Source organism: Scyliorhinus torazame, chromosome 7, assembly GCF_047496885.1.
Source record: "Scyliorhinus torazame isolate Kashiwa2021f chromosome 7, sScyTor2.1, whole genome shotgun sequence".
In the NCBI taxonomy this organism is placed as follows: Eukaryota; Metazoa; Chordata; class Chondrichthyes; order Carcharhiniformes; family Scyliorhinidae; genus Scyliorhinus; species Scyliorhinus torazame.
In genome coordinates, this window is record NC_092713.1 from 303,783,646 (window position 1) to 303,808,178 (window position 24,533).

At 51.4% G+C, this 24,533-nt stretch overlaps 1 protein-coding gene across 1 annotated transcript in view; it reads left to right on the top strand.

The window, feature by feature from the left end:
• Nucleotides 1–24,533, top strand: part of flt4 (fms related receptor tyrosine kinase 4) — a 620,139-nt gene that overhangs the window by 546,834 nt on the left and 48,772 nt on the right. The window contains exons 15-23 of the mRNA XM_072512680.1: nt 3–134; nt 2,061–2,182; nt 8,530–8,665; nt 8,858–8,962; nt 9,213–9,326; nt 12,285–12,373; nt 14,096–14,249; nt 17,673–17,767; nt 23,047–23,169. Coding sequence (XP_072368781.1) covers nt 3–134; nt 2,061–2,182; nt 8,530–8,665; nt 8,858–8,962; nt 9,213–9,326; nt 12,285–12,373; nt 14,096–14,249; nt 17,673–17,767; nt 23,047–23,169 — 1,070 coding nt within the window. The remainder of the gene's footprint in view (nt 1–2; nt 135–2,060; nt 2,183–8,529; nt 8,666–8,857; nt 8,963–9,212; nt 9,327–12,284; nt 12,374–14,095; nt 14,250–17,672; nt 17,768–23,046; nt 23,170–24,533) is intronic.

Sequence of the window (24,533 nt, forward strand, 5' to 3'; positions counted from 1 at the left end):
AGGGGTCATCCTTACTGAGCAGAATCAAACACTGACCATCCAGCGAGTGCAAGAGGAGGACTCCGGCCTGTACAAGTGCTTCGCCTGTAACTCCAAGGGCTGCGTGAATTCATCTGCCATCATCTCTGTCGAAGGTGAGTCATCGCTTCATCATTGACAATGGAGTAATGTCAGAATTGAAGGGGCGAGCAGAGGACAAGTAACGAGCAATGACCGATCCATTACGGCTCGATTTGCTGCCTCATGGAGCCTCGCTATTTTGGGGTGTTCCTCAGCAGGGTCTCTTCTGGAGCCTTGAAGCTCAATGAAGACTCCCAGGGGAAGAATTAAAGGCGTTCATTGAGACAATAAGGCCACAGTTGTATAATAATGTAGTAAATGCGGTACATAGCAACCAGCAAGATCCCCAAAAATGCAACATGTTGATGACCAATCTATTTTTAATGATGTTGATTGAGGGATAAATATTGGTCAAGGACTCCAGGAGAACTCCCCTGTTCCTCTTCAAAACAGTGCCATGGGATCCTTTATATCCATGTAAGACTGGGCTTCAGTTTAGCGTCTCATCCAAAGGGTGGAACCTCTGACAGTGCAGCACTCCCTCAGTACTGACCCTCTGACAGTGCAGCACTCACTCAGTACTGACCCTCTGACAGTGCAGCACACCCTCAGTACTGACCCTCTGACAGTGCAGCACTCCCTCAGTACTGACCCTCTAACAGGGCAGCACTCCCTCAGTACTGACCCTCTGACAGTGCAGCACTCCCTCAGTACTGACCCTCTGACAGTGCAGCACTCCCTCAGTACTTACCCTCTGACAGTGCAGCACTCCCTCAGTACTGCCCCTCTGACAGTGCAGCACTCCCTCAGTACTTACCCTCTGACAGTGCAGCACTCCCTCAGTACTTACCCTCTGACAATGCAGCACTCCCTCAGTACTGCCCCTCTGACAGTGCAGCACTCCCTCAGTACTGCCCCTCTGACAGTGCAGCACTCCTTCTGCACTGTAAATTCTATGATTCTATGATAATCTATGAAAATTAGAACCAGTAAAACACAGGAGGCCATTCAGCCCATCACAGCCCTGCTGACCCACTGAAAAAGTCATGCTTTGTCCCAAATCCCCCTTTTTCTTTTTAGAACATACAGTGCAGAAGGAGGCCATTCGGCCCATTGAGTCTGCACCGACCCACTTAAGCCCTCACTTCCCCCCTATCCCCGTAACCCAATAACCCCTCCTATCCTTTTTGGTCACTAAGGGCAATTTATCATGGCCAATCCACCTAACCTACACGTCTTTGGACTGTGGGAGGAAACCCTAGAGGTTCATAAGTCTCAAGGAGCTGTCCAACTCCCTTTGAAGATTGTTTTATTGCGTCAGCCTTTACCATATTTTCAGCTCAAATATTGCGGACAACACTCTGACGGCCAAAGCAGCCCATTAATTTGCCCCCTATCCACCTCCTCCAACATTCACTCCCTCCACCACCAATGCACAGCAGCAGCCGTGTGTACCATCAACACCAGGCTCCATGCAGCAACTCACCAAATCTCCTTAGGCAGCACCTTCTAAACCCACAACCTCCAACAGCTAGTAGGACAAGGACAGCAGACACATGGGAAAACCACCACCTGCATCTTCCCTTCCCAAGTCACCCACCATCCTGACTTGGGAATATATCGGCCGTTCCTTCGCTGTCACTGGGTCAAAATCCCGGAACTCCCTCCCTAACAGCACTCTGGGTGTACCTACACCACACGCACTGCAGCGGTTCAAGAAGGCAGCTCACCACCTCCTTCGCAAGGGCAATTAGGGATGGGCAATAAATGCTGGCCTCAGCAGCGACGCCCACCTCCCGGAACAGAATGAAAAAGAATATTTTGCCAGCGATTCTAAGTTCATGACCTTGACTTGACTCTTCCTCTCTGCTAAAGACTAACTTTTCTAGGTGACATTAAATAGATGTTGCTTCACGTTTTAAACAAAGCGAAACTTTAAAGAAGCTAGCAGTACTGATGTGATTGAGTTGTTCATGTGTATGTATTCCCATTTTAAACAGGAGGTGATGATAAATCAAATATTGAAGTTGTGATCCTGGTTGGGACTGGAGTTATTGCTGTCTTCTTCTGGGTTCTGCTCATCCTCATCTTCTGTAATGTCAAGCGGGTAAGATTCCTGGGGGTAAGTCATCCACTGGGTAAATTGTTTCTATTGTAACAAATTTAGACGCAAATGTACCATCTGCATACTCGTAACAATTTCCTCAAGAGCGAGAGTTCACCCCCCATCAAACTGAGGAACTTCCTTCCCTCAGTCTCCTCTCCCTCAGCCTCGCCACCCTCAGTCTCCTCTCCCTCAGCCTCGCCACCCTCAGTCTCCTCTCCCTCAGCCTCGCCACCCTCAGTCTCCTCTCCCTCAGCCTCGCCACCCTCAGTCTCCTCTCCCTCAGCCTCGCCACCCTCAGTCTCCTCTCCCTCAGCCACTCCCACCCTCAGTCTCCTCTCCCTCAGCCTCTCCACCCTCAGTCTCCTCTCCCTCAGCCTCGCCACCCTCAGTCTCCTCTCCCTCAGCCTCGCCACCCTCAGTCTCCTCTCCCTCAGCCTCTCCACCCTCAGTCTCCTCTCCCTCAGCCTCGCCACCCTCAGTCCCCTCTCCCTCAGCCTCTCCACCCTCAGTCTCCTCTCCCTCAGCCTCGCCACCCTCAGTCTCCTCTCCCTCAGCCTCGCCACCCTCAGTCTCCTCTCCCTCAGCCTCTCCACACTCAGTCTCCTCTCCCTCAGCCTCGCCACCCTCAGTCTCCTCTCCCTCAGCCTCGCCACCCTCAGTCTCCTCTCCCTCAGCCTCGCCACCCTCAGTCTCCTCTCCCTCAGCCTCGCCACCCTCAGTCTCCTCTCCCTCAGCCTCGCCACCCTCAGTCTCCTCTCCCTCAGCCTCGCCACCCTCAGTCTCCTCTCCCTCAGCCTCTCCACACTCAGTCTCCTCTCCCTCAGCCTCGCCACCCTCAGTCTCCTCTCCCTCAGCCTCGCCACCCTCAGTCACCTCTCCCTCAGCCTCGCCACCCTCAGTCTCCTCTCCCTCAGCCTCGCCACCCTCAGTCTCCTCTCCCTCAGCCTCGCCACCCTCAGTCTCCTCTCCCTCAGCCTCGCCACCCTCAGTCTCCTCTCCCTCAGCCTCGCCACCCTCAGTCTCCTCTCCCTCAGCCTCGCCACCCTCAGTCTCCTCTCCCTCAGCCTCGCCACCCTCAGTCTCCTCTCCCTCAGCCTCGCCACCCTCAGCCTCGCCACCCTAAGTCTCCTCTCCCTCAGCCTCGCCACCCTCAGTCTCCTCTCCCTCAGCCTCGCCACCCTCAGTCTCCTCTCCCTCAGCCTCGCCACCCTCAGTCTCCTCTCCCTCAGCCTCGCCACCCTCAGTCTCCTCTCCCTCAGCCTCGCCACCCTCAGTCTCCTCTCCCTCAGCCTCGCCACCCTCAGTCTCCTCTCCCTCAGCCTCGCCACCCTCAGTCTCCTCTCCCTCAGCCGCGCCACCCTCAGTCTCTCTTCCTTCAGCCTCCCCTCCCTCAGCCTTCCCCCCTCAATTTCTCCTCCCTCAGCCTCACCTCCCTCAGCCTCATCTCCCTCAATCTCTCTTCCTTCAGCCTCACCTCCCTCAACCTCACCTCCCCCAGTCTCTCCTCCCTCAGTTTCTCCTCCCTCAGACTCTCCTCCTTCAGTCTCTCCTCCCTCAGTCTTTCCTCCCTCAGCCTCTCCTCCCTCAGTCTAGCCTCCCTCTTTCTCCCCTCCAAACGATAAGGTCCCCTCCTCCCTCAGCCTCTCCTCCCTCAGCCCCTCCTCCCTCAGCCTCCCCTCCCTCTGTCTCTCCTCCCTCAGCCCCTACTCCCTCAGCCTCTCCTCCCTCAGCCTCTCCCCCCTCAGCCTCTCCTCCCTCAGCCTTTCCTCCCTCAGCCTCCCCTCCCTCTGTCTCTCCTCCCTCAGCCTCTCCCCCCCCCCCCTCAGCTTCTCCTCCCTCAGCCTCTGTTCTGCCGTTTCTCGTATGATTTAAGAAGGAAATCGCCAGGATGTTGCAAACTTTAAAACCAGCGAAGTACTTTTGTCGTGAGGTCAGAGTTACGATACAGCGAACACAGCTGCAGTTTTCCGCACAGCAAGATCCCACAAACAGCAATTGATAAATGGCAGTTTTTAGTGATGTTGGTTCAATGATAAATATTTTGTTTCTGACAGTTCAGGGCTTGTTCAGTGCTGAGCCTCTGACAGAGGAGGCATTCCCCTCTAGTGCAGTCCTCTAACAGTGCAGCACTCAAGAACACAAGAAATAAGAGCAGGAGTAGACCATACCGCCAATCGAGCCTGCTCCACCATTCAATATGTCTGATCCCGGGCTTCAACTCCATTTTCCTGCCTGCTCCCCGTATCCACAAATCTGTCCATCCCAGTCAGTTCAGCGATGGAGCATCTCCATCCCTCTGGGGTAGAGAATTCCAAAGTTCACAACTCTTTGAGTGAAGTAATTTCTCCTCATCTCAGTCCTAAATGATCGGCTCCTTACCCTCAGACTGTGGCCCTGTGTTTGAGATTCCCCGACCAGTGGGAACAATCTCCCAGCGTCCACCCTACCAAACCCCTTCAGAATCTTCCACCTTTCAATGAGTTCGTCTCCCATTCTCCTAAACTCCAGAGAATGGAGACCCAGGCCAGGAATCTCCCATCCCCCGCTGGGTCAGAAATCGCCGGGGTGGCACGTGAATCGCGCCACGCCGCCCTGCCGATTCTCCGGTGCTGATTCTCGGGCGCCCGCGGGATCGCCGCCCCGCTGGTCGGGGCCGTTGAAAGCGCTCCCGGCGATCATCCGGGCCTCCATGGGCCGAGTGCCCGCCGGGTTCGACCGAGTGCCGCCGGCGTGGGTTACGTGTGGTCCTACCCGGCGGGGCCTCGGAGTTCTGGCTGCGGGGACCGGCCTGGTGGGGGGGGCGGGGGATCCTACTCCGGGGGGGGGGGCCTCCACGGTGGCTTGGCCCGCGATCGGGGCCTACCGATCGGCGGGCGGGCTATTTCCGTGGGGAGCCTATGTTCCTCCGCACTGCGCCCCTGTGGGGCTCCGCCATATTGCCCGGGGGCCGGCCCGGAGATGGGAACCCACACGCATGCGCGAACTCGCGCCGGCCATGGTGCACATTGCGCCGGCCGTGGTGCGCATGCGCGAACTCGCGCCGGCTGTAGCGCGCCGGCTTTCGAGCCCCGGAGGTGCGGACACCACTCCAGTGCCGTACTAACCCCCTAGGGAGGGGTGAAACCTGGGCCTGGAGGCCTGGTGATGCCGGAGTGGCTCGCACCACTTTTGACTCCGGCGTCAGAACTTGACCGCGGGATCGAAGAATCCCGGCCCCAATTTACTCGGCCTCTCCATCATCCCGGGGTCCAATCTCGTGAACGTTCGCTGTACCGCCTCCAATGCAAGTGTATTCTTTCTGCAGATGAAAACTGCGCACATATTCCAATATGGTCTCATCAATACTGTCTAAAATTGTAGCAGGTCTTATCTATTCTTGTACTTCAATTCCCTTGAAATAAAGGCCAATCCCTTATTGCTCTCTGCGCCTGCGTGCTAACTTTCTGTGACCCTTCCACCAGCACATCAAGGACACGATCTTCCCCAAAGGGAACAAAGACCCTGAGTGAGCACATTTAGCCGCGTGTTCCCTGGCACTCCAAACAGTGCCGAGAAATACACGGCTATTCACCACGACTCGCTTTGAATAAGGGGCCTGCACTAGGAACGCGGGGCCGAGGCTGCGCATAATCCCGTTTTTTACAATGGGGAGCTCCCCTCGCCACAACTCTCTCCGTTACAGCGAGAGATCGGGACAGCATTTGAGGCCCTCGCACAATCCCTGACCCCCCCCCCCCCCCCCCCCAGCCCAACTGCAATATTTGAGGGACCCCAGCCCCCAACACTCACGCCAGGCAACCCGGCCCGATCGCAAGAAGAAAATGCCAGCCTGGCACCCTGGCAATGCCCCTGCCTGCTGGCACTTGTTGATCTTGACAGTGCCAGGCTGGCACCCAGGTGGCACCAGCAATGCCAGCAAAACCCTGCCCAAAGGGCAGGCAGCTGGGGCCCTCTGATCCCCTTGGGTATCCCCACACGTGCCGCCCGTCTGGTCACCATTTGTGGTGTGGGGACCGGTACCAAACGGCGCTCGCCCGATGTCTCTGGAAAAAAGGGATTGAATCCCAAAGTTTTATACGTTTCGATGGGATCCCCTCTCATTCTTCTAAACTCCAGTGAACACAGGTCCAGTTGACCCAACTTCTCCTCATACTGCCTGCCAACTTGATAATGATGTGATTATGTGCACTCACTGCTTCTCTCCCTCCGAACTGTCCCTCTGACAGTGCAGCACTCCCTCAGAACTGACCCTCTGACAGTGCAGCACTCCCTCAGAACTGACCCTCTGACAGTGCAGCACTCCCTCAGTACTGACCCTCTGACAGTGCAGCACTCCCTCAGTACTGTCCCTCTGACAGTGCAGCACTCCCTCAGTACTGACCCTCTGACAGTGCAGCACTCCCTCAGTACTGACCCTCTGACAGTGCAGCACTCCCTCAGTACTGACCCTCTGACAGTGCAGCACTCCCTCAGAACTGACCCTCTGACAGTGCAGCACTCCCTCAGTACTGACCCTCTGACAGTGCAGCACTCCCTCAGAACTGACCCTCTGACAGTGCAGCACTCCCTCAATACTGACCCTCTGACAGTGCAGCGCTCCCTCAGTACTGACCCTCTGACAGTGCAGCACTCCCTCAGTACTGATCCTCTGACAGTGCAGCACTCCCTCAGTACTGACCCTCTGACAGTGCAGCACTCCGTCAGTATTGACCCTCTGACAGTGCAGCACTCCCTCAGTACTGACCCTCTGACAGTGCAGCACTCCCTCAGTACTGATCCTCTGACAGTGCAGCACTCCCTCAGTACTGACCCTCTGACAGTGCAGCACTCCCTCAGTACTGACCCTCTGACAGTGCAGCCCTCCCTCAGTACTGCACCTCTGACAGTGCAGCACTCCCTCAGTACTGACCCTCTGACAGTGCAGCACCCCCCCCCCCCCCCCCGAGTAATGATGAGGGAGGAATGTGCTGGTATTTACCCATCAGAAAACCCTTTGTCCCCAAGATTGACACAGTTGAGATAGTTTGCGCCGGCTGGATGTCTTTGGCAGCACGGCAGCACAGTGGTTAGCACAGTTGCTTCACAGCTCCAGGGTCCCAGGTTCGATTCCCGGGCTGGGTGACTGTCTGTGCGGAGTCTGCACGTTGTCCCCATCTGTGCGTGGGTTTCCTCCGGGTACTCCGGTTTCCTCCCACAGTCCAAAGATGCGCGGGTTAGGTGGATTGGCCATGCGAAACTGCCCTTGGTGACCAAAACATTTAAGTGGGTTTACTGGATTATGGGGGTAGGGTGGAGGTGTGGGCTTGGGTAGGGTGCTCTTTCCAAGGGCCAGTGCAGACTCGATGGGCCGAATGGCCTCCATGAGCACTGTAAATTCTATGTCTACGACTCTGTCTTCTTCAAGTCGCTTATTGTATTATCGTGAACAATGTACTGCGTGGTTTAGTCTCAAGTTCGCTGCCTGTTTGCTCGCAAGCCAATCAACCCACAAAAGTGTCAGATTCACTGAGGAGATGGCTCCTCTTGATCAGCACTATCCATTTGTTGTAACATACTCCCGGGGCAGGTCCTTGGCTCAATTAACTTTTGGTCGCTCTCCAGATTTTCCCATCCCGCCCATGATGATGGCTACCATTGGCAGCACTGGGAAATCCCAACTTCAGTCTCACTTGCGAGGGAAGAGTAATTGACCTGGCTTTTTGTTTTCCTCCTGCATGTACCCAGGTGGGCTACAACCAGGCTTCAGTTTCCCTTGTACCCCCCCCCCTCCCCCACACATTCACCCCCGCCCCCCTCCATAAACCCCCTTACCACGCAGGAGAACCACCTATCAAATCCTCTTCCCGAATGTTAACTCAGTATTCAGAGCCAATGTACATGGTTGAATACAGCGTAGTCCGAAATTTACTCTTCTGAAATACTGCCCTTGTGCTAGTGGTGACTCTGTCCAGGTTCCGGACCCCCTGCTGGGTGTTAGCTCATTCCAAAGAGACCCTATTCCAGTCTCCATTCACCGAGGCTGCCCAAAGCCAAGCTCAAACGGTGAGATCGGGCATGCTACTCCCCAGCTAAAGGCCCATGCCCTTTAGCAAGGACAATATCACACAGGCGTCCTGTTCCTGGTCACTGCCCAGAGAGCCTGTTGGTGGTAGTTCTGGGCGACAATTACCACATGCATGATGGTCCTCAAGGTTCAATAGCTTTCCTGTGCTCTGTGGCTGACCTCGCACATAATGATGGGCCATTTGGGCCTGGTAATCCCCCCAAAATCAGCAACTTCAGGAGAGGAGAGGAAGGAATTTATTTTGAATGAAACAGCTGAGAATCTTTCAGAAATCTAATCCCAGTGATCTTTGTTCCAGACTAGTCCAGCCGATATTAAAACTGGATACCTGTCGATAATCATGGATCCGGATGAGATCCCGTTGGATGAGCAGTGCGAGTACCTGCCCTATGATTCCAGCAAGTGGGAGTTCCCGCGGGACCGGCTGCGACTTGGTGAGATACTCTCAGCTCGTACAAGCTGGACGAGATGTCCTATTTTTTAAAGTTCATAAGATATAAGAGCCATTCGGCCCATCGGGTCTGCTCCGCCATTCTATCGTGGCTGATATGTTCCTCATCTGCTACCTACAATGTTACAGTGGTTTATCAGCCGCTAAATCCCCAATTCCTGCTGTGTGTTTATAGGAAAAACTCTGGGTCACGGAGCGTTTGGGAAAGTTGTTGAAGCCTCAGCTTTTGGTATCGACAAAAGCAGCAGCTGCAAGACTGTGGCAGTGAAAATGTTAAAAGGTTAGTCTGCAATTCGTAAGTAGGGCTGATGTAAATGTATTTAAGCAGGGTCCTTCCCATATCCCTCAACCCCATCAATTAACTGCACCATGTCTCTCAACTCCAACTAACCACCTCCTAATCAGATCCCTCGATTCCACTAACCCACCTTCTCCCCTTATCTCCCAACCCCAATAGGGGAATGGTATCTGTGGAGGGTACCAATGGTACCTTGGTGGGTTAATACGGAGGTGAATTCTTTGTTGTTTAGATGGAGCCACAGCGAATGAACACAAGGCACTGATGTCCGAACTGAAGATTCTCATTCACATTGGAAACCATCTCAATGTTGTCAACCTCCTCGGAGCCTGCACGAAAGCAAATGGTAAATAGGGACACCAGGAGCCATTGTGTTAATCTCTGTAACTCACAGAGGCCCGACATTCAATTTTCTTAATCTGCACTCCTTCATAACGTTCACTCGTTGTCCAGCCACCCCTTGCTTGCTTACCTGCATGGACTTGCAGTCGCACATCATCGTCATTTCAAAATTCCCATCCTTGTGTTCAAATCCTCCACGCCCTCACCCTCTCCATACCTCTGAACCCCTTTCCACCCGACAGTACTGCGATATATCTGCACTCTGCCAATTCTGACGCCTCGCACATCTCCAATTTTCAGTCGCTCTGCCATTATCAGCCATGCCGTCAGCCGCCTTGGCCTAAGTTCTCCCTGTACCCTCTCTGCCTCTCTACCTCTCTCGCTGAAGACGTGCCACAGAAATGCAAGCTGTAGTCGTGCTAATTTCAACATGGAAAGATTACTCCAATTGCATCAACACATTGCCTGTTAGCCTTGTTTAGTGAATGATTGTGGGTTTTCTTTTTAAAACAAGATGGCAACAGAATTGGAAGAAGTTTTCCATTGGCCTCCCAGTCTCCACAGCTTTTTTTGCGGGGGGGGGGGCGAGTTCCAGATTTTCCCTATCCTTTGTGCTTCTTGGCACTACCCTTGAACAGACCAGCCCGAAGGTTGTTCAGCTTTCTTCTCAACTCACTACCTTCCCAACCCCATCAGAGGAAAATTGTTTCTCTTTATCTACCCCATAAATTTCCTTTAATCATATTAAACACTTCAATTAGTTCACACCTTCATCCTCGACGCTTCAATAATATGTCCAATTGAGCCATCCCATCTTTTTCGAAAAGTAATTTCTCGGGATCACTGGTGAAGTGGGAATTCATTTCCCACGCCCAACGCCCTGGACACAACTCACAAAAGGTCGACCAATACTATCTTTCTGGGACATTTACTTAACGGAGCCTCTCAGCCTTTCTCACCAGGTCACAGAATTCACAGGGAGTGTCACTGTGTGAACTGGTTGACAGTAACAGCTGATGATGGGTGAGGTACCGAGGCTTATCCTGATCTCTATTCCTAATTATTCTCAGGGAACCAATAATCATTGCTTGCTGGATTTCACGCTGAATCATATTTCAACAAATGGTGTTTTATTTTTGGGAATAAGGGACTGAGTGATCCATTGACACTCAAAGGCATCAAAGATTATTTACTGTCTTCCAATTCTGGTATAATTATACCAGAACATATGCTTCCTTTGTTGATTGCCGGACAGATGTGAATCTGGAATAATAGCGACATGCATTTAAATATAGTTTCACACTGAGGTGTTCTGTAGAATTCTATAAATGGATTCATGTGATGATAAGGTTGGCCTAGTACAGCATAGATTTACCAGAAAGATTCCCAGACTCCAAAAGGGTTAGATTCAAAGGATAAATTACACATGTCGGGTTATAAGCACTGAAATTTAGAAATTTAAGGGGTGATTTGTTCAAAGTTTCAAGATATTAAGAGGAACGAGTAAGGTAGATTGGGAGCAACTGTTAAGCCAGTTGGGGAGTCCAGAATTCCAATTCGCTTCCCACACCTAGTAGTGCACTAAGGCAGACTTTTGACAATTTCCATCGCCAATAATTCCCAGAACACGTCGCTAGTCTGCCGCCAGGGGCTTGTAGCTTGAGGGGCTCCACTCGACATCAAGCGTGGCTGACCAGGAGTCTCTCCCTTGCCCTTCCCACCAGCGATTGGTGTGTTTGGAAGGATTTGCAGGTTGACACTCGGACCTGTTTGGCCGCGTTATGAACACACCTTCCTTGGCCATGAAGCCCTGGGGTGGGACTCGAATGTGGCGCATCTCACTCAGGGCAGGGATGATACGCCACAAGACCAGCCAAGTCCAGGACTAAGACTCACAGAACTAGAGCCAGACATTTCAAGAGCAAAATTGGAATACACTTACACAAACAAAGGGAAGTAGAGATTTCCTCAAGCAGCAAATTACACAAAATCTTTAGTTAGTTTTAAAACTGAGATTGATAGATTATTGTTAGTTAACGATATTAAGAGACATGGGCAAAGACAGCTATATAGAGTTAGACCACAGATCATCCATGGGCAGCACGGTAGCATAGTGGTTAGCACAGTTTCTTCACAGCTTCAGGGTCCCAGGTTCGATTCCCGGATGGGTCACTGTCTGTGCAGAGTCTGCACATCCTCCCCGTGTCTGCGTGGGTTTCCTCCGGGTGCTCCAGTTTCATCCCACAGTCCAAAGATGTGCGGGTTAGGTGGATTGGCCATGATAAATTGCCCTTGGTGTCCAAAAAGTGTAAGTGGGGGTTACTGGGTTACGGGGATAGGGTATGATGTGTTGGGTGTTCTGGATCACATACAGGTCACCAACACTTGAAATAGTGCAACACTATTTTATTGAATCATTAATTGTTTAAACTGTTTAGACTGTGAGTTAATACGATACTAGCTTTAACTAAAGACCTTTGCCTTGTCCTAACCAGTCGATGCACTCAGCACATGGTGAATGTCTGTGTTGCAGGCTGTGAGCTCTGTTTTCCGAGCTAACTGCAACTCGAATGAGCGGGAACTCTGATGCCCTCTGTCTTTATAGTGAGTGTGCTCTCACTGGTGATTGGCTGCGGTGTTGTGTGTGTTGATTGGTCCCACTGTGTGTCCATCAGTGTGTGTCTGCACCATGATATACTGGTGTATATTATGACAGGGTAGATACGTGGACTTGAGTAGGGTGCTCTTTGTAAGGGCCGGTGCAGACTCGATGGGCCGAATGGCCTCCTTCTGCACTGTAAATTCTATGATTCTATGATTTCTAGAATAAGTTTGGGGAGCTGTTCTTGTCACCTTTTCGAGCTTCTAAAATATCTAAGATAGCTAAAGTTGGTGTAGTTTTGGAGGAGCCGACAGTAATGTTGTGGGCTTTATTAACACTCCTTACTCTGTGCTGTTTCAGGCCCTTTGATGGTGATTGTGGAATACTGTAAATATGGAAACCTTTCCCACTACCTGAGGAACAAGCGTGAAGATTTCATCCCTTACAGGGTAAAGTTACCACCTGCACCCCCCCTGTATCCCCACTGTGTCAAAAATAAAGTCTTGTTGCCCCGTCTCCAACTTTATCCTTTGTTAAGGCCTCAAAACCCCTCGTGTCTCTCAGATCTCTCTTCCTCCTGATGGTTGTCACTCATCCACTGAAACATAGAATTGGGCAGTTACAGATTGAGGCTATTTGGCACATCATGCTCTTCCTCTGCAACCCCTGAAAATTCAACTATTTGTTCAATATCCCTTTGGAGGTTCCCACTGAAGCAGTTCATTACAGATCACAACAATTCGTTAAATGAGAAACATTTCTTCTCCTCTTGTCCTTTTTCCAATTATCATAAATCTGCGTTCTCTAGTTATCCACCCTCTCACCAGTGGAAACAACTCCATCAAAACACCTCAATATTAATCATGGAGATTTGTCCATTTTGCTGCGAATGTCAGGGATTTTGCTCGTCAAATTGGCCCACTTTCTCCCCTATCCTCTTCGGAAATTACCCTGCACCCTAGGTCACGAACTTTAAGCTTTGACCAGAATGTCAAAATGGTACCAAGGCCACAGTGACGAAAAACATGTTCGTAAAACTCTAGCGAACATGTGCAAATGTTGCATGAACCACACGCAGAATAAGGAAGATTTTCTTTTCTCTGGCGCTTCTCACTTCCTCACGCCATCCCAAATCGCTTTCCAGCCAGTGAAATGTGGTCACTGTTGCAATGTAGGAAATGTAGCAGCCAAGTTGTCACAGCCAGGCCTGTCAAAGAGCAATAAATTAATCGCAGACAATTTGCCTTTTAGTGATGTAGGTTGAGGATCAATAGTGATTAGGACACCTGAGAGAACTCCCCAGCTCTTGTATAAAATGTGGGATCTTATGTGTCTGCTTAAGAGGACAGAGGGGCCCTTGATTTAAAATCACACTTCCATCAGATGGACTCTCATTGGGTAAAGGTTTGGAGGGATATGGAGCAATGATGGACAAATGGAACTGAGGCACAGAACAGGATTGAGGGGCTGAGTGGCCTCCTCGTGTTCCTAACCCTGGGTGGGATTCTCCGACCCTCCGCGCCGGAATCGCGCCAGGCGCAGGGTGGAGAATAGCCGTTCATGCTGGAAATCCAGCGATTCTCGCCGGACCTGCCCATCCCGCGCGCACGGCCGACGGGCCGTCGGTGCCCCCGCGGCGATTCCCCGCCGTCGACCGGCTGAACTCCGGCCGGCGTGGTTTACATGTGGTACCAGCCGGCGGGAGCTGGGAGCCGCAGCCGCAGTGGCGGTCCTGGTGGGGGGTATCTGACTCCGGTGGGGGGGGGGGGAGGTTTCAGCGGTGGCCAGGCCCGCGATCGGGGGCCACCGACCGGCGGGCCATCGCGATCTGGGAGGGACCTACCTTTCTCCGCGCGCATGCGTGGACCTGCTTGCGGCCACCATGCGCATGCGCGGCCGCGTGGTCTGGCAAGCAGAGTCCCGCCAGCAGCCAGTGCTGCGGGATGCACACTGGGGCTCTGCTAGCCCCCTGGAAAACGGGGAATCACCCCAGACCTTTGAGGGAAAAGTCCAGAGTGATTCTCGTGCGTTTCCAGCAGGCGTGGAGACTTCGTCCCCAGAAGAATTGTTTCTACCCTGGGATGCTTGATGTAACAATGTCGAGGGAGCTTTACCCTCCATCTAACCTGCCAGAGTTTTCCAGATGTGACCAGATTACTGTTGTGTTGCAGGACCGGGCTCCAAAAATGAGAAATCAAGTGATCTCAATGGTGGAAGTAGTGAAAGGGTTGGACAACAGGAGCCGGGGCAGTGCCAGCGAGAGTGCAACCTGTAAACGGGCAGCCGTGGAGAAAATCCTCAGTCACCCTGAGGATCTGGTGGAAGGTGAGTCTAATTTTGATTTCAAATATGAAGCGTTATAGTTTTGTTTAAAAATTTTGGAGTAAATTGATAAAAAGAACCTACCCAAATAAACTCTGGATAAAAGCAAAAGGGTCATCTGGACTCGAAACGTTCGCTCTTTTCTATCACTACAGATGCTGCCAGACCTGCTGAGATTTTCCAGCGTTTTCTTTTTGGTTCCTACACAGATAAACTATTCCTTATTGTGAAAGATCTAAATCCAAAATTCATGAGTTAGGTAAAAGAGGGAAAATTGAGTGAACAGATATGGGATAAGGTGATAGGATGGGATTGAGGGATATGGAGAGAAGGTGTGTGAATGTGATTGAGGGATATGGAGAGAAGGTGGATGAAGGGGATTGAGGGATATGGGGAGAAGGTGGGTGAATGGGATTGAGGGATATAGGGAGAAGGTGGGGGAATGGGATTGAGGGATATGGGGAGAAGGTGGGTGAAGGGAATTGAGGGATATGGGGAGAAGGTGGGTGAATGGGATTGAGGGATATGGGGAGAAGTTGGGTGAATGGGACTGAGGGATATGGGGAGAAGGTGGGGGAATGGGATTGAGGGATATGGGGAGAAGGTGGATGGATGGGATTGAGGAATATAGAGAGAAGGTGGGTGAATGGGATTGAGGGATTTGGGGAGAAGGTGGGTGAATGGGATTGAGGGATATGGGGAGAAGTTGGGTGAATGGGACTGAAGGGATATGGGGAGAAGGTGGGGGAATGGGATTGAGGGATATGGGGAGAAGGTGGATGGATGGGATTGAGGAATATAGAGAGAAGGTGGGTGAATGGGATTGAGGGATTTGGGGAGAAGGTGGGTGAATGGGATTGAGGGATATGGAGAGAAGGTGGGTGAATGTGATTGAGGGATATGGAGAGAAGGTGGATGAAGGGGATTGAGGGATATGGGGAGAAGGTGGGTGAATGGGATTGAGGGATATAGGGAGAAGGTGGGGGAATGGGATGGAGGGATATGGGGAGAAGGTGGGTGAAGGGAATTGAGGGATATGGGGAGAAGGTGGGTGAATGGGATTGAGGGATATGGGGAGAAGTTGGGTGAATGGGACTGAGGGATATGGGGAGAAGGTGGGGGAATGGGATTGAGGGATATGGAGAGAAGGTGGGGGAATGGGATTGAGGAATATAGAGAGAAGGTGGGTGAATGGGATTGAGGGATTTGGGGAGAAGGTGGGTGAATGGGATTGAGGGATATGGAGAGAAGGTGGGTGAATGGGACTGAGGGATATGGAGAGAAGGTGGGCGAATGGGATTGAGGGATATGGGGAGAAGGTGGGTGAATGGGATTGAGGGATATGGAGAGAAGGTGCGTGAATGAGATTGAGGGATATGGAGAGAAGGTGGGTGAGTGGGATTGAGGGATATAGGGAGAAGGTGGGTGAATGGGATTGAGGGATATGGGGAGATGGTGGGAGAATGGGATTGAGGGATATGGGGAGAAGGTGGGGGAATGGGATTGAGGGATATGGGGAGAAGGTGGATGGATGGGATTGAGGAATATGGAGAGAATGTGGGTGAATGGGATTGAGGGATATGGGGAGAAGGTGGGTGAATGGGATTGAGGGATATGGGGAGAAGGTGAGGGATATGGGGAGAAGGTGGATGAATGGGATTGAGGGATATGGGGAGAAGGTGGGTGAATAGGATTGAGGGATATGGGGAGAAGGTGGGCGAATGGGATTGAGGGATATGGGGAGAAGGTGGGCGAATGGGATTGAGGGATATAGGGAGAAGGTGGGTGAATGGGATTGAGGGACATGGGGAGAAGGTGGGTGAATAGGATTGAGGGATATGGGGAGAAGGTGGGTGAATGGGATTGAGGGATATGGAGAGAAGGTGAGGGAATGGGATTGAGGGATATGGAGAGAAGGTGGGTGAGTGACAATACAAGTATTTATTGCTCATTCCTAATTGCCTTTCAGCAGGTGGTGGTGTGTCATTTATAACTGAGGACAGTTAGGAGTCAACCACATTGTTGTGGGTCTGGAGTCACATGTAGGTCCGAGCTGATGTTGGTGTCAGACATCCTCCACTGAAGGGCATTGGTGAACCAGACAGATGTTTTACAACAGGTTCACCATCATTATTAATGAGACTAGTATTTTGTTCCAGATTAATTAATTAAGTTTAAATTCCTTCAGCTGCTGTGGTGAGATATGAACTTATTTCTCCAGGGCATCAATCTTGGCCTTTGGATTGCTGGTCAATCAACATTACCACCATACCGCTATCCCTCAGATATGGGAGAGCTGGGTCGGTGAGATTGAGGGATATGGGATGGAGGTGGGTAGGTGTTAGTGAAGAATATGGGAAGGAGGTGGGTTTGTGGGGTTGAGGGACATGAGAAGGGGTTGAAGTTGAGGGATATGGTCAGGGAAGCACGGTAGCACAGTGGTTAGCACTGTTGCTTCACAGCGCCAGGGTTCCAGGTTCAATTCCCGGCTTGGGTCACTGTCTGTGCGGAGTCTGCACGTTTGCCCCGTGTCTGTGTGGGCTTCCTCCGTGTCCACCGGTTTCCTCCCACAAGGCCCGAAAGAACGTGCTTGTTAGGTGAATTGGACATTCTGAATTCTCCCTCAGTGTACCCGAACAGGCGGCAGAATGTGGCGACTAGAGAATTTTCACAGTAACTTCACTGCAGTGTTAATGTGAGCCTACTTGTGACAATAAAGATTATTTTTTTTTAAAAGAAAGGAGGTGGGTAAGTAGGGTTGAAGGATATGGGAAGGAGATTGGTTGGTGGAGTTGAAGGATATGGGAAGGAGGTGGGTAGGTAGGGCTGAGGGATATTGGAAGAAGGTGAGTTGGTAGGGCTGAGGGACATGGGAAGGAGATGGGCAGGTGGGGTTGAGGGATGTGAGGAGGTGAGTAGGTGGGTTGAGGGACATGGGAAGGAAGTGGGTAAGATTGGGGGATATGATGAGAAGGTGGGTAGATAGGGTTGAGGGCCATGGGAAGGAGGTGGGTGGGTGGGATTGAGGGATTTGGGAAGGTGGGTAGGTGGGGTTGAGGGATTTGGGAAGAAGGTGGGTGGGTGGGATTGAGGGATTTGGGAAGGTGGGTATGTGGGGTTGAGGGATATGGGGTGGTGGGTGAGTGGGGTTGAGGGATATGGGGTGGTGGGTGAGTGGGGTTGAGGGATTTGGGAAGGTGGATGGGTGGGTTGAGGGATATAGGGAGAAGGTGGGCGGTGGTTCTGTGTACCGTACTGCCTCAATGTAATTGGCAAGTCAGTGCATCGATAGAGACAGCGTGGGAAAAATCACACATTGTTACCAGACAGTGTGATGGAGTTGCCCAGCATTGTGAACTGGGGTTTTTGATCTGGAACATTCCCATTGTTCCTAAATAAAGCCATAAACCTGCTTTCCTCTGACAGTTGATGATCTCTGGCAATGCCCCCTGACCCTGGTTGACCTGATCTGCTACAGCTTCCAAGTGGCTCGTGGGATGGAGTTCCTGGCGTCCAGAAAGGTGAGTTCCCCAAATTTGCTGTTTCTGAGGGCACAGGACAGGTCCTGGGACTCCACCCAATCTGATCTTCCCTGGCCTAGATTGTGTATATCAGCAGCTATGTTGAAAGGGAATCAGAGAAATACTTGAAGAAGAAATATTTACAGGTGTATGGAGAGAGTACAAAAGGGGATGTTGTCCGAATGAGCCAGCACAGGCAGCCTGGACTGAATGGCCTCCAGCTTCTTCTGTGCTGTAATATTCTATGATTTGAGTATGGGAATAATCAGAAACAAACTCGGCACCAACATTTCCCTTCCAGCCAGATTCACCAGGTAGTAACCATGAGCAAGAACAGCAACCAGCAGCATAGTTCAGAGCTGCTTAGAGCTGTTATTCTAAAGTCGGTAATCTCCTAATGGTAACAATGAAGGAGTCTCCCCACGGTATAACAATGACCTTCACATCAAAAGAATAGTTAATCGGCAATAAAGCACTTTGGAATGTCTCAGGGCCAGGAAAGACAACCTTATTGTCTTTCCGTCCTTCCTTCCTTCCCTCCTTTTTGTCTTGTTGCATTTACTGAGTTCTTGACTTCCTCGATTGGCGAGGAAAGATTGTCCATCTTGCGCAGCTCTTCGTTGCCACCTGCTGCTGGTTCTAGAGAACCCAAGAAGATTCAGAGAAGGATGTTATTCCAACACATCGGTTTAGTTTTTGCTGAAAGACTACCTGAAACCCAACAGCCAACGGCAACGTTCCATCGAAACCTGTTTGTCAAAGAGTTGAAGCCCATACTGAGCAATTAACAAATACGCGGAGTGGGACAGATTTTACCTCCTCTCACCAAATTAATTTCTGCCACTCACGTGGGCTTTTGTTATAGTATTTTAAAGGTATAAAATTGGCAAAATAAAGCCAACAGATCAGCATTGAGTTTCAAAATGAGCTTCAACGTCAAAGCCATGGGTGAGATGATGCTAAACCTGGATTTGAAAGACTAGTGATGGGAGGGAAAGGGGATTCTGGAGGGAAGACTGAGGGAAGAGAGGATTTCACGGAATTAAGGTTCTGGGAAGCCTCACGCAGTAGAGTGCCCATGTTGTATTGTATCTGAGTTGTAATACCGTGAGGACACGAGGGAGGGAACTTGTAGAGGATGAAGAAGAGGGATAGTATATGGGACGGGGAATTTGGAGTTCAGGGAGGACCTCCTCCTTAGGAAACCTTGCGGCAACCATGGAGTTCTATTAGATTGGTCCATGATTATGCTTGGCAAAGTATTGTAGTGGTTTGTTGTTGCTGTTGCCTTCTGCAGAATGGCTGACCTTTCTCTTACCACCTGCCATCAAGAAGATTGGAAGGATTTACAGGCTGATAGTCAACCTGTTTGACCATGTTCTGCACACACCTTCCATGCCCATCAAATCACAGAGTGTGACTTGAACCCAGAACCTCTGACTCAGAGGTAGCGATGCTACCCGCTGTGCCATGAGGGAAGACCAATGAAGGGAAGTTCAGAAAAGAATTGATGAGAGGAGTATCTATAAGCGATTAGAAAGGTTTTGCTGAGTATGCCCCTCTCCAGGTATCCAAACAATGAGAACTGATGTATCCATGCTTCTTAGCTGCATTTGTTGAGGCAGTTGAATAGATTCATAGAATCATACAGCACAGAAAAGGCCCTTACGGCCCATCGAGTCTGCGTCAGTCAAAAACAACCACCTAACTATTCTAATCCCATTTTCCAGCACTTGGCCCACAGCCTTGTGTGCCTTGGGACTGCAAATGCACATCTAAATACTTCTTAAATGTAATGAGGATTTCTCCCTCCACCACCCTTTCAGGCAGCGAGTTCCAGACTCCCACCTCCCTCTGGCTAAAAAAGCTTTTCTTCACATCCCCTCCAAAGCTGCTTACCTTAAATCTATGCCCCCTGGTCATTGATCCCTCCACCTTACATTTATATAAAGCCCTGTTCATGACTTCCGAGTGGCGCGAAGCACTTTACAATCAACAGCACACTTTGGGAGTCTAATCACAGTTGTGATGTAAGAAATGTACACAGCAAACAACATTGAGCTAAATGACCAGATAATCGGTTCATGACTGATTTTGGTTAACAGATAAACTTTGGCCAGGACGTCAGGATGAACCCTTCCCCTAGCTTTCACCTGAGGAAGGAGCTGTGCTTCAAAAGCTAGTGATTAGAAACAAACCTGTTGGACTTTAACCTGGTGTTGTAAGACTTCTTACTGTGCCCACCACAGTCCAACGCCGGCATCACCACATCATCCAACTGAGAGGAAGGGGTATCACTGGAAGACATCAGGATTGTTGACCGATTGACCCCTCCCTAACCCAGGGATGGAGAGTCTCCCATCGGAAGACTAAGTCCCGACGCCGGAGTGAAAACCGGAGTGTTTCACTCCGGCGTTGGAGGCCGTTCCCAGCCCCCTATTCTCCTGCCCGCAGGGGGCTAGGAGCGGCGCCGCGTCATTTATGCGCGCCGGGCCTTGGCGCCACGTAAAAGCAGCGCCGCCTAAATGACGTGACCGGCGCCACATAAATGACGTCACCCGCGCATGCGCGGTTGCCGTCTTCCCCGCGGCCGCCCGCAAGAAGATGTCGGATGGATCTTGCGGGGCAGCGGAAGAAAGGAGGTCCTCCTTCAGAGAGGCCGATCGCGGGCCAGACCCCTTTTGAGCCCTCCCCCCCCAGTGCAGGAACCCCCCTCGCCCCCCACCACAGGCCGCCCCCCCCCCCCCCCCCCCCCCCCCCAGTGTTCCCACGCTGTTTTCGCCGGCAGCGATCAGGTGTGGATGGTGCCGGCGGGAACCTATCGTGTTCGGCAGGCCGCTCGGCCCATCCGGGCCAGAGAATCGTCGCTCGCCCATTACCAACGGCAAGCGCCGATTCTCCCAGCGGCCAGCCGTGATTTGCGCCGCGCCGGTTTGGGGGGGGGTGGGAGAATCGCGTCGGGGTGGCGTGGCAGGACTCGCGTGGCGCCCGGGCGATTCTCCCCCCCGGCGAGGGGCGGGGGGGGGGGGGGCAGAATTCCGCCCCATGTGTCTTCCAACCGAGATTAGCTCATTGAGGTTATGATTTTTCTGACCTAGCAAAGCAGACCTCCGACAGCAATAGGGTCAAACCCTCCCTGTTGTCTAACGTTGCACTAACAAGGAGGTGAGTTAAATGTTCGGCCCCCTGAAACTGGAGCTTCTGCCAATGCCCCCTGTCTGAGATCGGGGGTAAGGCCGACAACACTACATTTCTGCCCCCAAATTGGACTTGCCGCACTATCAGATGCCTTGTTTCCTGCCCACTCCCCTCCCACTGCCCCAATGCCCGTAATAGAGGCAAGATTCATTGGAAATTAGGGGCTATACATGTAAGATAGTTACCAAGAAATCCAGTAGGAAATTCAGAAGAAACCTGTTAGCCCAGAAAATGGTAAGAATCACAGAATTGGTATGGTGCAGAAGGCTCATTGCGCCTGCACCAAATGTGGAACTCGTGAACGCAGGGAGTGGTTGAGGTGAGCAGCATGGGTGCATTTTCGAGGAATTGGATCGACACATGAGAGAGTGAATAGAAATCGATGAAGAAGAATGGAGGAGATTTGTGCAGCAGAAACTGGATAGTTTCTGGACTGTTTAGACTGAATAGCTGGTTTCTGTGCCGTGTGTTCTGTGTAATCCATCACAAAGGGAGGCCATTCAGCCCGGACTGTCGGCGCTGGCTCTTAGAAAGAGCTATTCATTTTCCCGTATCTTTCTTAAGAAAAAATACCTTCAATTTTTCTTTTGTCGTGCGCAAGTCGATTAGTTTAAGTGCATGCACCTTCAAATTGTTTTCTGCGGCCTCGCAAGGGATAACTTAAGGGGGCCCAATTGTGCGCAGCCTGCAAGGGAACATTCAGAATGGGGGGGGGGACAGCGGCATGGCCAGCAGCTCAGAGGGAACATTGCCTGGAAAGGTTTTTCTTTTTAAGTATATCTTGAATTCCCTTTTGAAATTTAACCTGCTTCCTCGACCCTTTCGGACAGGACCTTCCAGATCATAAAAGCTCACTGCATAAAGTAAAGAAAATTCCCCTCATCTCCTCTCTGGGTCTTTTCCCAATTATTGCAATTCCAGTTTCTCCCACCTCTCCACGCAACATTTCTATTTCTTCAAGGATGTGTTAGAATCCAGCAGCACTAACATTGGTCTTGTCCAGGTCCTACAAATACTGTCGTTCCCCTGCCCCTTTAACAACCCTCTCTGCCTCGTCAGACACTGCAGTCCCACTGGGCTCTCCTCTGCCGCAGAACCAGGTTCCCGTTTGACAACTGGAAACCCAACAAGATCCCAGCCTGTACATCAAGCGAGCACAGGGGCAGCGAGAAATGTCACACTTCCCCGGACTTGAAGAAGGGAGTCCCACCCTTTAGTGATTTTAATATCAAGCAGAGCACACACCTCCCACACCCCAAAGGATTCGAACTCTGGCTGCTTTCCATTGTTGTCTTCATAGACAGTGATTGATAAGAGTTTTGTTGAATAAGGATTTCCAGTGTTTTGGAGCAAAGGTGGGTAAACGGAGGTAATGTGCAGATCAGTCATCGCTTCACTGAAAGGTGCAAAATCTCGAATGGCTGAATTACATCGAATGTCTAGCACACCGAGAGGCCAAGTAGACCAACAGGTCGAGTGTTTATGCTCCACACAAGTCGCCTCCAACCAGTCTTCAACATATCCTTCTATTTCTTTCTCCATGGCGTGCTTCTCCAGCTCCCCCTGAAAGGTATCTACGCTATTCACCTCTAACACTCGCTGATGTAGCGAGGTCCACATTCTCACCATTCTCCGGTCCCCCATTGGATAGATTAGTGTCTATCTGATATTCATCACCCCTAATGTTGCATTCCCAGAAGTGGAAACATTTCCTTTATCTCTAACCTATCAAACCCTTAAAGACCTTTATTGGATCACCCCATGGCCTTCCCTTTCCTGGAGTAAAGATGCCCAGCCTGTTCAATTTATCCTGTTCCTGATCTGCCCTACCTTTCTCATCTTCCGAGTGTTTAATGGGGTCTCAGTTTCCAACAGCACTCAAATTATCGGCAGATAAATTGGGGTGGGGGTGGGTTTCTGTGGTGGGCCTGGCCAGAATACCATCGCCATACCTCAGCTACGCCCCTCGCCCTCCCTTCGTCCCCACCCAGCACCAGCAAAGTGCTTAAAGCAGTAAAAACAGAACTCTACTCCAATCTGTGAAGCTTGCTACATGTTGTGTGACTGGGAACTGTGTTCAGTGTATTCACAGAGACCTGGCAGCTCGCAACATTCTTCTGTCGGAAAACAACGTGGTGAAGATCTGCGATTTTGGCCTCGCCAGAGATATTTATAAGGATCCCGATTACGTGCGAAAGGGGAACGTAAGTAGATCGGCCAGAAGTTTGATCAGGGTCATTCAGGGTTAGAAAACAGAAGTGGGTAAATGGAGTTACGATACAGAAAAAGCGATGATCTAAATGAATTGCAGAACAGGCTGAAGGGGCTGAATGGCCTCCTCCTCTTTCTATGATCTCACCCTGGACACTTGGAGTAAGTGTTTCCACGACACACAAACCGCTGGCAAAGATGTGTGTCTCCAACAATAATGTTGGGCCTTGCAAATGCTAAGGAAAATGTTTACCTTGATTGAGGAGGGTTTTGCTGGGGCTGGAGCGAGGGAGGAAGAGAGCTGGCGCTGCCGAACATGATGAACTATTACTGGGCAGCAAACTTCAGCATGGTCAGGAAATGGGTTGTGGGGAGGGGTCGGCGTGGGGTCGGATGGAGGCAACATCGTGCAGGAGAACGGGTTTGAGGGTTTTGTTGTCGGTGCCTCTGCCATTCTCGCCGGCCAGGTACTCCATGAGCCCAGTGTCGGCCCTAAGAGTGTGGGGGCAGTGGAGGCAGCATTTGGGACAGGTGGAGGGTGCCTCAGTGTGGGCACCGATCTGTGACAACCATGGGTTTGCGCCGGGGTGCGAGGTTTTGGGGGTGGCAGCAGGCAGGGATTGAGCAATTTGGTGATCGGTTCATAGGGGGAAAATCTGCGAGGTTAGAGGACCTGGAGAAAGAGTATGAGTTGCCATGGGGGAGCGGTTTTAGATAACTGGAGGTCCTGGATTTTGTGAGGAGAGAGGTTTCCTGGGGTTGCAGGACAAGGTGCTGTCGAGGGACGAGATAGGTGAGGGCGATGTCTGCAAGGAGTTGATGAACTGGGAGTGGGCCTTGGAGGGGGACATAAAGCCAAAGTGGGAGGAGGAGCTGGGAGGGGAGGTGGGAGCCGAGACCGGGGCAGAGGCCCAGGGGAGGGTGAATGCATCCTCATGAGTGAGGTTAAGCCTCATTCAGTTTAAAGTAATACATAGGGCGCTCATGACGGTAGCACAGCTGAGTAGGTTCTTTGAGGGATAGGTGTGGGTGGGGTAGAGAATAGGTGTGGGTGGGGTAGAGGATAGGTGTGGGTGGTGTGCATGGAAATTCCCGAATCATGTCCACATTTTCTGGGTTTGCCGAAGGTTGAAGGGGTTCTGGCAGGAATTTGCGGATGTAATGTCTGAGGTGCTGGGGGTGGAGATGGCCCCAAGTCCAGAGGTGACAACATTCAGGGTTTCAGAAGACCTTGGAGTCCAGGGGGCGAGAGAGGCCGATGTTTTGACCTTTGCCTCCCTGACAGCCCGGAGACGGATCTGTGCTCGGGTGGAGGTGCTCGGGTGGAGGGACTCGGAGCTGCCGAAAGCGGGAGGAG